Raw genomic sequence first — 13,016 nt, 5'->3', positions numbered from 1 at the left:
AAGGTCATCTAGGTTGAGCAGCCTCTCCCACCGCGGAGCGGGCCGGGGCCGGTCAGCCGGGCCAGGCCTGGCCCGCGGCGGCGCAGCCACGCGTTGCCCTGGCTAAACATGGCGGCCGCGCTTTGCCCTGAGGGAAGATGGCCGCCGCATGGCTCGCCGCACCTTGCGCAGGCGCGGGGCGCTCGCTTGCGTCATCAGCCTGCGCCGGCCGCGGCACCTGCGGCGGTAGCGGAGGGGGTAAGGGGGCGCGGGGGGGCGGCGGTAGGCCCAGGCTCGGTACCGGTTCGCGTTCGCCGTTAACACCTGGGCGCCGCCGGGCCCTCAGCAGCGCCAGGAGCGCTTGCGGGCCCCCTGGGCGGGGCGGGGCGGAGCCGAGCCCCCTGCCTGGCCCGTGGGTGTCCTGCGGCTCCCGCCGAGCCGGTGACACGGACGGGATGGGGCCGCGCTTCGGCCTCCAGCGCCGGCAGCCCCGGGGACGAGGCGTGACCGTGTCCCGGTGGGGCGGGGTGCGCCCTCCCCTGTGCGCCTCGCAGGCAGAACGAAGTGTTTTCCTTGGTGCCGCCGAGTCCCGGCCCGCCTTCCGCACGGTGCCTTCGGGCCCCGGGGACCTCGCCCGGCGGGCGCTGCCGCTGTCCCCGGCCCTGGGCGCGGGCTGGCTGGGCCGGCCCCTCGCGGTTCTGCTCGGGAAGTGATGGGACACGGGCGCGGAGCGGCCGGTGTCCTGCCTTGGTCGCTGGGATCCGCTCTGGGGTGTAGGTTAAGGTGACAGGCGTTCCCGCAAGCCCTCTCCAAAGCCCAGCGTCCGTCGGGGAACGCGAAATCCCGCTGGGGAAGAGCCGCGTCCCCTCCCTACCGGCTCCCGGGGCGGGGCGTCTGCTGCAGGAACGGGAACCGAAACCGAAACGGCGCTCGCGGCCATCTTGCTGGGGTGACCGGTTGCCCGGCGCCGCCTCCCCTCCCCGGGAGATGTTCTGCGGGTCAGGGTTTCTTTTTTTCCTTTATTTGCTCACAAAGTAAGGGAATTTGGCTTGTGGATGAGACTGAGGTAAGAGCATTTTTTTTTAAAAAAAAAAACAACCCTCTTCCTGCTTACCAAGATTTCTGTCCTGCCTTTGGCTCAGGAGTCTTTTTAAAAACGGATTCACTGAGTGGAGCTGGGGAGGGGGGATCCCCCCCCGCTGCACTGAGCCTGTCCAGCACTGCACGTGGAGCCCACGTTGGTAAAATAAAGTCGTGATGGTGGCAGCCGGGTGCAGTTGGAGGCTGCTAATGAATTTGTTTAATGAAAGGGAAATTTAAGTCGGCCTTGGGGTGTGCTTGGTGAAGATAGGGAGCTTTACGAAGATAAGACTTGCAACGGAAAAACTGCCCTTCTGAAGATGGGTGCCTTAAAGAGGTCACCGGGAGGAAGGCATGACGGGGACCTGGCAGCAGGTATCAGTTGCACGTTTTTATCCCCTTGGTTTCACAGCCAGCTGTTATCAAAGAGCCTGGGCTGTGCTGGGTTACTCATTTTTAAAAAGTGTATTAAAAGCTCAGACATACGTCCTCTGCCCAAGGGCAGCACAACTGTCTGTGATATGAGTGGAATTTGGGTGACGGTCCCAAAAAACTTCTGATGTCGTTGCCAGCTGCACGCCTATCCAATTTCTCTGTTATCGCTTTACTTCCCCTGTGGCCTGATACTTTACCTCTACAGGTCACGTAATGCCCGGGAAGCGAAGGACATTTGGGCTTTCAGACTTTTTTGGCCCAGAGCCTGAAAACTGAAGCCTGTTGCAGCTCTGTCCTGTGCGACCGTGCGAGCTGCTTCACCTCCGTGTGCCCCCGTTTCACCCGTTACAAAGTGGGTCTGAGATTCTCCTCTCCCTCAGGGCGGAGAAGTGAAACACGCTTGAGCTTCAGAAGCGCAGGGTGAGCCTTCAACAGACGGTGTCGCGAGAAGACCAACCGCCCCTTTGCAGCTGGCTTAAAATTCAGTCCAGCGGGAGCGGAGGGTCGCTCTTGCTGAAGCTGTTTCTCGTGGTTAACTTCACCTGCAGTTCCTGTCGGCTGGGTTCTACGCTGGGCAAACACAGAGTTTGCTATTTGTGTTTGTATGAATGATTTAGACTTGGTCGAAAACAGGAAAGCTTGATGAGGTGAAGATGCTTGGAATGCCTGAGTAGCAGGGAAGCTGTTTCAACTGCGTTGCTGGAATCCTGCAGTTGTGTAAATAGGTTCTGAATTCCTGTGTTTTGTCTTCTAGCAGGCGCCCGCTCAGGACAGGAGAGCGCGGAGTGAGTCGCGGCGCCCCAGCGGCCCCGTTCCCAAGAGTGTCCCAGCAGAGCGCTATGAACAGAGGCGCTGGTCGAGGCAGAGGCTCGTGTCTTACCCGCGCAAGACCTAGCTGCCCCAGCACGAATCGAGGTTTTTTTATCCGCCCTCACACCCCACGAGAAACTAATCAGGAAACCTTTTTACGCCAGCAGTTCCTAACAGAGTGGGACACTGAAGCCTTTTTGCTTCAGGGACAGGGATCACACAACAAATCACGCATCAGAGGCGTGCGAGCTGCGGCACCAGCTCCAGCAGAGACATGGCAACCCAGCTGCAGCAGAGCAGGATGGCATAGGGTCTCCAGCAAGCGTCCGTGGGTAGAAGCTTCGCCACGTAGTTGCCCTCCTCAGTACAGTCGTCAGGAGGAGTCGGTGGGAGATTCTCGTGCCATCAGGCTGAATTTCCAGAGACTGTCTCTTGCTGGGCAAGACTGTGAAGAAGAAATTCTGACAATTTTCAGGCAGCTCGGGGAGGGGAAGACTTGTACAGTTCATGATCTTGTACGTAAACTTAAAACTCAAAAGAAAGAGGTCAACCGCATTTTATATAAACTCTTGCAGGAAGGCAAGTTGCACAAAGGTGGAGAGACGTCACCGCTGTGGAGGATTGCCAGCCCAAGCGCGGGGAGAGAAAGGAGCCCTGCTGACCACGGCAGTGGTCACACAGATCCAGCTTGTGAGAGCAGAGGAGGAGCAAGGAGCGCAGTTGCCTCAGGAGACACTGATCTCGAGATGGCTGAGACAAAGGACAAAATCTGCAACTACTTGTTCAGCGTGGCAGAAACAACGGCAATCAACCTCGCCAAAAACATTGGCTTTTCGAGGGCCAAGGACGTGAATGCCTTTCTGAGCGCTCTGGAAAAGCTGGGAGATGTCCACAAGCAGAACACAAGCCCCCCGCGGTGGTCCCTCACGGACAGGAAACGCGAGCGGATGCAGATGAGGCTGAAGGCCAGCGTGGTCACGCAGACGGCAGATCCCACACCTGAGTCGGGTTTGCCACCTTCCTCTGTTCCCCCCTGTCCCCAGGAGGTGACTGTAGCTTCACCAGCAGTGGCAGCATCAGAAGAAGAAAGCGTAGAAAACGGCCAGCAGCCTTCGGGGCAAGCTGACCAGAGCGACAGCAGTGACATGGAAGCAGCCCTGCCTGAGGATGCGAAGCCCAGATTCTCCAGTTTGAGTAATTACGATAACTCTGAAAACGGCAAATGGGCCACGGATGATATCCCAGATAATCTGAACGTTATCAACGATCGGTCCGATGAGTTAGAATCCATCATGAATTCCCAGTCTTCCCCCAGTTACGCCACCCAGTTTGAAACTGCTTTGCCGTGTACTCCTGTAGAGAAGCTGATGGCTTGTCAGGAGAAGAACCCAGTGAGTGGCCTTACCGAATATTCCCAGTACACGTACCAGCACTGTGAGTTTGCCATGCTGGAGCAGAGCGGACCCTCTCACGAGCCGCGGTAAGAAAGCTTCCTACCTTTCCTGCGCTGTCTTTGTGCTTGAAATGATCTGACTTCAGCAGACTTCACCCACTCAGCCTTGTCCTGAAGGGCCTGCTCAGTAATGTTTACTTCATTTCAGAAGGATTAGCCTAGTTGAGTCCTTGCAGCAGCTTAAAAAAAATAAAACATAAAACAAAGGTAAAAATTAATTTGGCAACCCTGCACCTCCTTTGAGCAGCAAAGATGGGATTCATCTCTTCAGCTAGGTCCTGTCTCATTTAATCACTGGCCTCTCAGTTTCATTGCCTAGGGAGAAACTGATATTTGTAAGCCACCTCTCCAAATGCTCTTGCCCTGGAAGTGGAGTAAAGGGAATCCAGAACAAAGTGCCGTGGGTGCAGATCTGTTGGGTTAGACGAGGTGAACCCGCTCTGGACGTTTCTGTGGTGCGGCAGGTCAGAGCACGTAGCGTGACGCTAGGGTTTGCGGAGTCAGTCTCCAGAGCGCTGCTAAGCCGTGGCTGTTGGTGAGCGCCAGCGAGATGGTGCAAAGCACCATATGTGCCACACTGTAGTATGTCAATAGATCCGCCAGACAGGAAAATTGGCCTAATTTCTAAAGATGGAATTCCCAGGCTTCCAGGGTTGTTTTTTTTTGTTTGGGTTGGGTTTTTTTTTTTTGTTTTTTGTGGTTGTTTTTTTTTTTTTGTAAGGAGGGACCTGAATAGATTCAGCCCCACGTCCCATCTCCAGATCTGGTTTGACCCATTCTCGTTTAGCAGCAGGTTTCCTCTGTGCAGGGCAGGAGGATGGAGGAGAAACTGTGTTTGTTAGAGTTCATAGGGAGCAGAGAGACGGAAACATCAGAGGTGGGAGGTTTATGTGAGGCAACACCTCTCTGAGATGGTGTGAATGTGCTGGATAGCCAGGGGAAATGCCGGTGAGACGAGTGACCCCAAATGACCAGGGATGGAACAGTGCAGGCTGCATTTAAGCCTTCTTCATCCCCGGGCAGGAGACATAACCGAGCTGCTCTTTGCATACAGACGTTAGTTTCTGGTGCTTGCGGAACAACGCAGTCCATCCTGTTCTTTCAGACCAAAATCTAGAGCTGCTCCTCTGTCATGACTAGCTCTGGAAATGCGATGAAACGAGGCCCAGACGCAGAGCTGTTGGGGCACACTTGGTGTTTTTGCCTTCCACACATGGCAGCCTGGGTTTGCTCTCCCAGCCAGGAGCTAGTTCTTCCTTCTCGCTTGAATTCCAAGAGCTGCCTTCCCACACTTTGGCCCCGCGATTTACCTCTTTGGTTTTCTCTTTCGAAGATTTAAGTTCCAGGCAGTGATTAATGGGCGCCGATTCCCACCAGCAGAAGCAGGAAGCAAAAAACTCGCTAAACAGGAGGCAGCAGCTAACGCTATGAAGGTCCTGATGAGTGAAGCGGAGAATGGAAGACACAGTGGAGTTAAATGTGAAGAGGCATTTCCTTCTGAGAACTCTGAACTGGAATTGGTGAGTCTTGTTTTCTTCACGTGTGAGGCTGGTCAAACAGTGTTTAGTCTGAAACTGGTTTCCTCCGTCTTGCTGTAGCCTTTGCACTCAGAGCCAGAGCAGTCATCTGCACCAGCTCATCTCAGCCTGCTTCCTGGGAAGCACCCTATCAGCATACTAATGGAGTACGGACAAAAATCGGGGAACATAGTTGAATTCCAGCTGCTCTCCCAGGAAGGCCCGCCTCATGATCCTAGGTATGGCATGCTGCTGTCAGCTTTAGGGATGATAGAAACCCTTTTTTAGTGTCCTTCCTCTTCAGCATGCTACCCACGTTCCTGGACTCGTCACACACCTAGCTGCATGCTCCTCTTATCCAAGGACTCTGGGCATGGCTCCTCCGAGACATCTGCCTCCAAAAGCAATGCCCTTTCTCAGAGAAAGGATGCTGTTTCTTCTGCCGGACCAGGAGCAGGTTCCAGTCCTGTACCCTACCTGGTGGTACTCTACTGGGCCATCCTGGTAGATTTAAATTGGAGATACTCCAGAAGGATTTAACTTGAACTGGGAGAAGGGGATAATAGACAGATTGAGACACGTATGCTTAACACTTTTCATATGCTGTAATGTCCTGTCAGGTTCAGCTACTGTGTGAAAATGGGTGACCAAATTTTCCCTGCTGTGGTAGGAAACAGCAAGAAGGGAGCAAAGCAAATGGCAGCAGACGTTGCTGTGAAGATTCTCTCTGGAGAGTCTGTACCCCATGCCTTGCCTGAACAGGTACAAAGAGCTTCTTTATAAGACCCCGGTGTTTTGGGTTGGGTTCCCCCTCCCTTTATTTCCTGTTCCTCTGGACTTCACCCCACAAGGTCATGTGTTGGTTCTAGCAGAGCTTTGCTGGGCGCCCTTGGCCTGCGGTGATACCAGCTGCTTGGTATTTAACAGCCTCCTCCTGTTTAACTCTGCTCTAGCCTGTCGTGAAGCCCCATGGTGACCAGTCTACGCACAGCTCTGGACCATGGATCACCACTCCGGATGAAACCAAGGCGGTGAAAGCGAAGGGTGTTGGGGAGCTCATCAAATACCTTAATGTCAATCCTATCAGTGGCCTGCTGGAGTACGCCCGCTCCAGTGGCTTTGCTGCGGAGTTCAAACTCATCGACCAGTCAGGACCTCCCCATGACCCCAAGTAAGTAGCTGCGTCTGTCCGGGAGGAAATTCTGTTGCTGTTGTCCTGGAGAAAGGGCAGAGAACGCAAAATTCCTGATGCAGTTCAAGATAGCAACAGGCTGAGCTGCTTCCTCTGCCTAGCTGCTGCCTCTGCCAAACCTTATGTCCAGATGAGCTACCTCTGCTCCTCTCCTCTCTCCACTTAGAGAATTAAAAAACTAGGTTGAAATCCATAGATTTCTTGGTTTCTCAGAGGTGTGCTGCCGTCTTTATAGGTTTGTCTATCAGGCGAAGGTTGGAGGCCGTTGGTTCCCAGCTGTAACCGCACACAATAAAAAGCAGGGCAAGCAGGAGGCGGCCGACGCAGCGCTCAGAGTCCTGATTGGGGAATCAGAGAAGATTGAGCGCATGGAAGGGATGAACAACACCGAGGTAAATCCTCTTCCTGCAAAGCTGCGACCGTGTTTGTAGCCCTGTCTGTCCTGTGCCTTTCAGTCTGGCAGAAAAATGCCTTCAAGATCAACTGTGAGATCTCTGTTCTCTGAAGGTGTTCATAAGCTGACATTTTTGCAAAGTGGGTTAGATGTTTCCTCAGGGCACAGATGTACTCATCCCTCCTGCTGGCCCCTGCTTTAGATCTAAATTATAATCAGCTTCTTCCACAAGCTACTGAAATGTGTTCCTGTGGTGGAGCAGGAACATGCTCATTTTTAATTCTGTGAGGTTTTTTTTTTTCTTTTTTTTTTTCCTTCCCCCCTCCTACGAATTCCTTCGTGCTGCATTAAAAATTGTATGTCAGCTCAAAAACCCATGCATCGGATACAGCCAGAGCTTTGCTCTTGTTAGGATGCCTGTCCCAAACCTGTGCTGCTTTAAGAGTTCTGTGGTCTCTTAGAAGCTGTGTTGCAGGCTGCACAGCTGAGCGCAGCAGCTGTGGCTCTAGATAGAAAAGCCATCAGGGAGGATTTGTCAGTCAGCAGTGCTAGAGGAGGCAAGTGCCTGTCTGCAGTGGGAGTGACTGTGCAGTCTCCTCGCAGGCAGCCGGAGAAGGAATTCCTCCAAAGCTGGTAACAGATTTCCTTGGCTGAGTCTCTGGGAACAGGCAAGATGGGTTTTGTTCCTCTGCGACGGGAGTTTCCCCTGGCAGTCTCGGGAGGCTGTTCCTCAGGAAGACAGCTTGCCGCTGTCCTTTAGTGATGCGTTCAAAGCGTTGGACAGGGTTTTCCCAGAAATAGCTAAACGAACTTCACCCACCCCTTGACATGCGCTCAATCCCAAATGGCGCTGCCTGTAGCTTCTGTTTCCTGTGTTCCTGCCTTTGCCTTGGATAGCTGTGCTTCAGGTTAGCTACTTCTTGAGCTGTTTTGTTCTGTGACCTGCTCTGATCTCTTAGCCTTAGTCCTGTGTCCCCGTTCCAGCTCCCCGTGAGCGGCAGCACCCTACACGATCAGTTGGCTATGCTGAGCCACCAGCGCTTCAACACCCTCACTGCTCGCATCCAGCACAGTCTGCTGGGGCGGAAGATCCTGGCTGCCATCGTCATGCGGAAAGGAAATAAGGGCCTGGGAGTGGTGATCAGCATCGGAACGGGTACGAACAGCTGCTTCCAGCACAAGCTGAAGTCTCACTTCCCCGCTGGATTCCCTGTCAGCTACAACTAGGGAATTGCCGTTGCTGTAGGCCTCTTCAGAGGGCAAAAAACGTTCCCAGGGCACGCGTGGTGTCACAAGTGATCTGGTTATAGAGAGGGAACAAACGGAATGTGCCTGCAGCTACATTGCTCTTCAGTTTTGCTCGCATGGCTACGCGCTAGGCTGTGCATCAGAGCATGGATTCCGTGCGTTGTACAGCACAAGATCCCCAGCTTCTCTCAGCCGCACGTACCTCAGCTCCCTTCCTGGTTAGCTGCCGTGCTTCCACCCGGAGTGGTGAGCTGAAAAGCACTCGGGAGGGGACGCTGCCCCTCAACCTCCGGCGATTTAAGTCGCTGCTGTCCCTAAAGTAGTGTGTGTTCTTTGTCCCTCTATTTTCCTGACTGCATGGATCAGGATAATGTTTTAATAGTGTGCTGCTGCTCGGGAGCCCAAAGAAGTAAAATCTGAAGCAAGATGAAGCCCTGCTCCTTTCTGTGAAGCTGTATGTTGACTTTGACGCTTGCCTGTTTTATTTTATTTTATTTATTTCAGGTAACCGTTGTGTGAAAGGAGAAGAGCTGAGCTTGAAGGGGGAGACTGTGAATGACTGTCATGCAGAAATAATTTCTCGAAGAGGCTTTTTGAGGTGAGAGCAGGGGAAACCCGAAAGAGGGGGGCCTGCCCAAGAGGTGCTGACCCGTTCCAGAGGGACGTAGCTAGCTGTGACGGTTCCTTGCTGTGTTGAGAGGCTGTGATCCTCTGACACTACTGTTTACCCATGTGTAGTTCAATAGAGGGAAGTTATTTGTGATGAGAAGGGGCTATGCCTGAATGGTGCCCAAATTGGTACCGAACTGGAAACTTGCTGAGAGCCCAAGGGCTGTGTCTGATCTTCTTAAAATAAAGCATCCTGCAGAGGCTGCGTGGCTAGCGCGCAACGCGCTGTTTCGGTCTGGGCACAGCTCTGTCTGGAGCCGAGGTGCTGGGGAGCCTGCAGGCCAGATCTCCTTTTGGCCCTTCTGCGTGTGGGGGTAGAAGGCTTCAGGAAAACATACTGAATGTGTTTGCCTTGATAAGTCAGAAATCCTTTTTCATCGTTTGGAAAGGGTTTTCCCAATTAAACTGCCTGGTTGTTCTCTTCTCTTTATAAACGTTCAGTGTGGCACTTTTTAATAAAACTAAAGTGCGATGCAGTTGGATGAGCCTTGTTAATGTCGGCCCTTCCGGTTACCAGCAGCAAAGCTAGCTGCTTTCTTAAAGCCGTTGCCTGCTGCCGCTGTACTCTGTGCATTCCTCGGCACTGGAAGGTGTTGAGGGCAGGCCCCGAAAAGCTGTAAAGTCAGAGGGTTGCGCTCGTGTTTGCTGTCTGTCTCAGCTGTTGATCCCGACAGTCGTGGCTGCTGGGCTTCTCTGGCGCAGCAGAGCCTGTCAGAGATGAGCATGGTGAGCTCCACTTCTTGCGAAATAAGTCCCTGCACAGGATCTGCTTGAGAAGTCTCCGTGGAGCTGCAGTTTTTCTTTAGTCCTTGACGCTGTGTTGGAGACCTCAAGGTTTTTCCCTGTCCCTGAACAGAAGCAGCCATAAAAGACCCAGTCATTGTAAACAGATCATGGGGTTGTGCTAATAATACTGCTTGTGTTGAGCTGCCCGCGGGGCTGTTTGCTAACTTGGTGCTGACTAAAGGTGCTAGGTGAACAACCTTGGAGTCTTCTTCACGCTTGGATCAGATGCAGGCGAGCAGCAGCCAGCCAGGCTCCTTTCTCTCCTGCCAGCGCTTCCCTCTGCTCCCCTGACAGAATGCTTATTTTCTATTGCGTGTCCTCTGCATGACGGGAAATCTGCTTGGTTTCATGCCTTTTCTGTAGCGACAAACGCTGTTTGGCTTCGAAGTATTCTCAGCCACGGCTCCCGGTCTTTGCTCTCCCATGCGGCAGGAGCAGTGCGACAGAGGCAGAGCTCGGGACCCTGCCCGTCCCGGGCACGGGGAGCAGTTGGATTGATGTCTGAGCAGCAAAGCAGCCTTCTGACGCCGTGTTGTTGTTGTTCAGGTTTCTCTATAGCGAGCTGATGAAGTATGACCCGTCTAACCCTTCCTCTGCAGAGGAAAGCATTTTTGAGCCAGCGGGAGAGAAGAGACTCAAAATAAAGAGCAGCGTTACCTTTCACCTCTACGTCAGGTTTGTGTGGGGTTGTGCAGGGAGCAAGCAGTGTCAGTGGCACTGTCGCTCCTCTGGCCCTGGCTGTTGTCAGAGAGCCAGGGTTAACCTGGGGAGCGTTTGTTTTCTAGCACAGCACCTTGCGGAGACGGGGCGCTCTTTGATAAATCCTGCAGCGATCAGGCGAGCGTGGTGGGGCAAGCCCAGCATCAGCCTCTCTTTGAGAACCCCAAACAAGGCAAGCTGCGGACCAAGGTGGAGAACGGTGAGTGCGTTTGCTCTGTGCACAGTGGGGTGGCTCTGATCCTCTCCCCTGAGCCTTTCTGGAGCTCCAGGGTTTCCTTACTCTGCTCTGTGTGGTGCTGTTGTGGGATTTAAACCATCCAGGAACCAAAGGAGGTCGGTGAAAGGGACTGGGGGCATTGGAGGGAGTCCTTTCTCCTTCCCAGCTCTGCCTGTTGGACTGCCACACTGGCAAGAGTACAGCTCAAGTTTACTGCAGAGCTGTTTGTCTCTGACCTCCCTTTCAAGTGCTATTTCATTCTGCTTCCGCCATGGGAAAAATCACTTGTCCATCAGCACCGAGTTCCCTTTTTCATGTAACACGAAAATGTTCCCGGAACCTGGGGACAGACTGGCTTCAGAGGTCACTCCGTGCCTGTGCGTAGAAAATAGTTTCTTGTGCAGTTGCTGATGGCGTTGTCATTTATTGAATATCTGACTCTTTACAGAAAAAACTTTCTTCTTCTCTTGCGCAGGGGAAGGTACCATTCCTGTGGAGTCGAGTGACATTGTGCCCACGTGGGATGGGATCCAGCATGGGGAGCGGTTACGAACCATGTCCTGCAGCGACAAAATCTTACGCTGGAATATACTTGGCTTGCAAGGGGCGTTGCTGTCACACTTCATTGAACCGATTTATCTCAGCTCTGTTACGCTCGGTACGAGACCCGCCGTCCTTTCTGGGTTGGGGTGGATGTGCTGGGCTGCAGCGACAAGTAAGATGGAAACGCTTGTTTGTGGAGGCTGTGGGAGTAACAGACTGAAACGTCGTTCTTGGCAGAGCTGGGCTGTTCGGGAGTGAAAAGGGAGTTTGTGGATTTTATGCTGTGGGTGCAGCGGGTTTTCCTCTGAGGTTCTTGATTTGTAGAAGGCACTTGTGATCTAGGAGGGTGAGACAAAAGCTGCCTGTTTGTGTCTTTGGTGAGAAATGTTGCAGTCTAGAAACCTTCATCTTACACATCTAAGGTACGCACAGCTGGTGCTGATCCACATGGCCACAAGTTTTCTGGGGCCTGTAAGACACGCTGTGATTCTCAGGGCTTGGCCCATCCATCATCCGTGCTGCTGATCCTGTTTCCTGGTGCCTTCCTCTGCCTTCGCAGGTTACTTGTACAGTCAGGGCCATTTAACACGTGCAATCTGCTGCCGCGTGGCGAGAGATGGGAACGTGCTACAGGAAAGGCTCCGGGCTCCGTATCGTGTTAACCATCCTGAGGTACTGCAGCTTGGCTCCTCTTGGTCTTTCCATCCACGCCCCTGGGTTCGGGCCTCGCTCTGCAGTGGGGTCGTGCAGCAGCTCTCCAGCTGGGGTCAGGAGGTTTATGAGCAGAAACCTGCCCCTTTTGTGTCATCCTCCAGTGCCTGGGGGCTGCTGGCAATGACCTGATCTCGGAAAAACGAGCCCGAGGTCGTCCCCGTAGCCTTCAGCTTAGCAAGAACGCAGTGCTTGCTGCTCTCAGGGGTTTGGGGTGAGCTGAAGCCCTGCCTGCCAGGTGTGGAAGAGGCAGGAGGCTCCGCTTACCTGCGAGCTCGCGCAGCAGGGCCGGTGGTGAGAAGCCCTCTTACCCTCCCGCAGGTTGGGCGAGTCAGCGTGTATGACTCTGCAAGGCAGACGGGCAAGACGAAGGAGTCTTCGGTGAATTGGTGTCTTGCTGATGAAAGCGAAGTTGAAGTCTTGGATGGCACAAAAGGGAAAGTAGATGGGTAAGAAGAGCCTTTCCTGACGCTGCTTTTCTCTTGGGGAAAGGCGGGCGGCTCTGAAGTCACGAGTACGCTCTGCGCTGTTACAGCACCTTACGTGTGGGGAGGGTTGGAGAGGGGAATTTCGGACTGCCGTAAGCAAGCGCTCCTGAAGCAAAACGAAATCTTGCCCGGCCTGGACCCTGCAACAGAGCCCGGCTGAGCCGAGGAGTCTTGCAGGCATCCCATTGTGGGTTTTGGCCTGTGCCCCCTGCTCCTCTTTGTGCTTCTGCGTGTCATGTCCTTCATTGTGGCCTTTGTCTTCCTTCCCAGGCCAAAGCTGGAGGTGTCTCGTGTGTCCAAGAGGAAAATGTTTGCCCTGTTCCAGCAGCTGTGCGCCAAGAACAACCGCGAAGACCTGCAGAACCTCTCGGTGTACTCGGATGCTAAGGAGGCGGCCACGGCCTACCAAGCAGCCAAGCAGTGCTTCTTCAGCGCGCTGGAGGAGATGGGCTACGGCGGCTGGATCCGCAAACCCCAAGAGGAAGAGAACTTCTCTTTCCCTGATGCATGACGTGACGCCCTGCGCGTGTGGGTGCGTGCGTCCTTCTTTCGCCGCCACCTTTTTGCAGTGGGATCAGGAGCGTGCAGCAGTTTCTCCTGTAGGCCTGGCTGCCTTCTCTCTCTGCTCTTGTCACTCTGGAGCCTGCCCTTTCTCTTTTTAAAACGTGCATGAAGACTACCGTCTTTTCTTTTTTTTTTAAGCTCAGGGCAGGCTCAGTCCCTTTTTGCTTTTATGGTGTTGCCTCCTCTTTTTTTTTTTTTTAAAGAAGGCAC

General features: G+C 53.6%; 1 protein-coding gene across 6 annotated transcripts; it reads left to right on the top strand.

Moving 5' to 3' along the window:
* The first annotated feature begins 218 nt into the window (after positions 1-218).
* ADAR (adenosine deaminase RNA specific) lies at positions 219-12,771 on the top strand. 6 transcript variants are annotated; one of them, XM_086768290.1, is made up of 16 exons: positions 641-1,045; positions 1,290-1,434; positions 2,249-3,784; positions 5,091-5,277; positions 5,356-5,513; positions 5,895-6,036; positions 6,228-6,445; positions 6,702-6,858; positions 7,845-8,016; positions 8,613-8,706; positions 10,110-10,238; positions 10,349-10,482; positions 10,976-11,158; positions 11,603-11,817; positions 12,076-12,203; positions 12,513-12,771. In XM_086768290.1, exons 3-16 carry the CDS (start codon positions 2,334-2,336, stop codon positions 12,751-12,753), a joined length of 3,609 nt encoding a protein of 1,202 aa, XP_086624416.1. In that variant the 5' UTR covers positions 641-1,045; positions 1,290-1,434; positions 2,249-2,333; the 3' UTR covers positions 12,754-12,771. The 6 variants fall into 6 exon arrangements, with proteins under 6 accessions (XP_086624418.1, XP_086624416.1, XP_086624415.1 ...); XM_086768292.1 differs by lacking the exons at positions 641-1,045; positions 1,290-1,434 and adding an exon at positions 219-237; XM_086768289.1 differs by lacking the exon at positions 1,290-1,434 and having other exon boundaries at positions 2,252-3,784.
* The last annotated feature ends 245 nt before the right edge of the window (positions 12,772-13,016 follow it).

The sequence above is a fragment of the Chlamydotis macqueenii genome, chromosome 28 (assembly GCF_036417535.1).
Source record: "Chlamydotis macqueenii isolate bChlMac1 chromosome 28, bChlMac1.mat, whole genome shotgun sequence".
NCBI classification, from domain to species: domain Eukaryota; kingdom Metazoa; phylum Chordata; class Aves; order Otidiformes; family Otididae; genus Chlamydotis; species Chlamydotis macqueenii.
The sequence above is the reverse complement of the archived record's forward strand: the minus strand, read 5'-3'. Positions and strand labels throughout refer to the sequence as shown.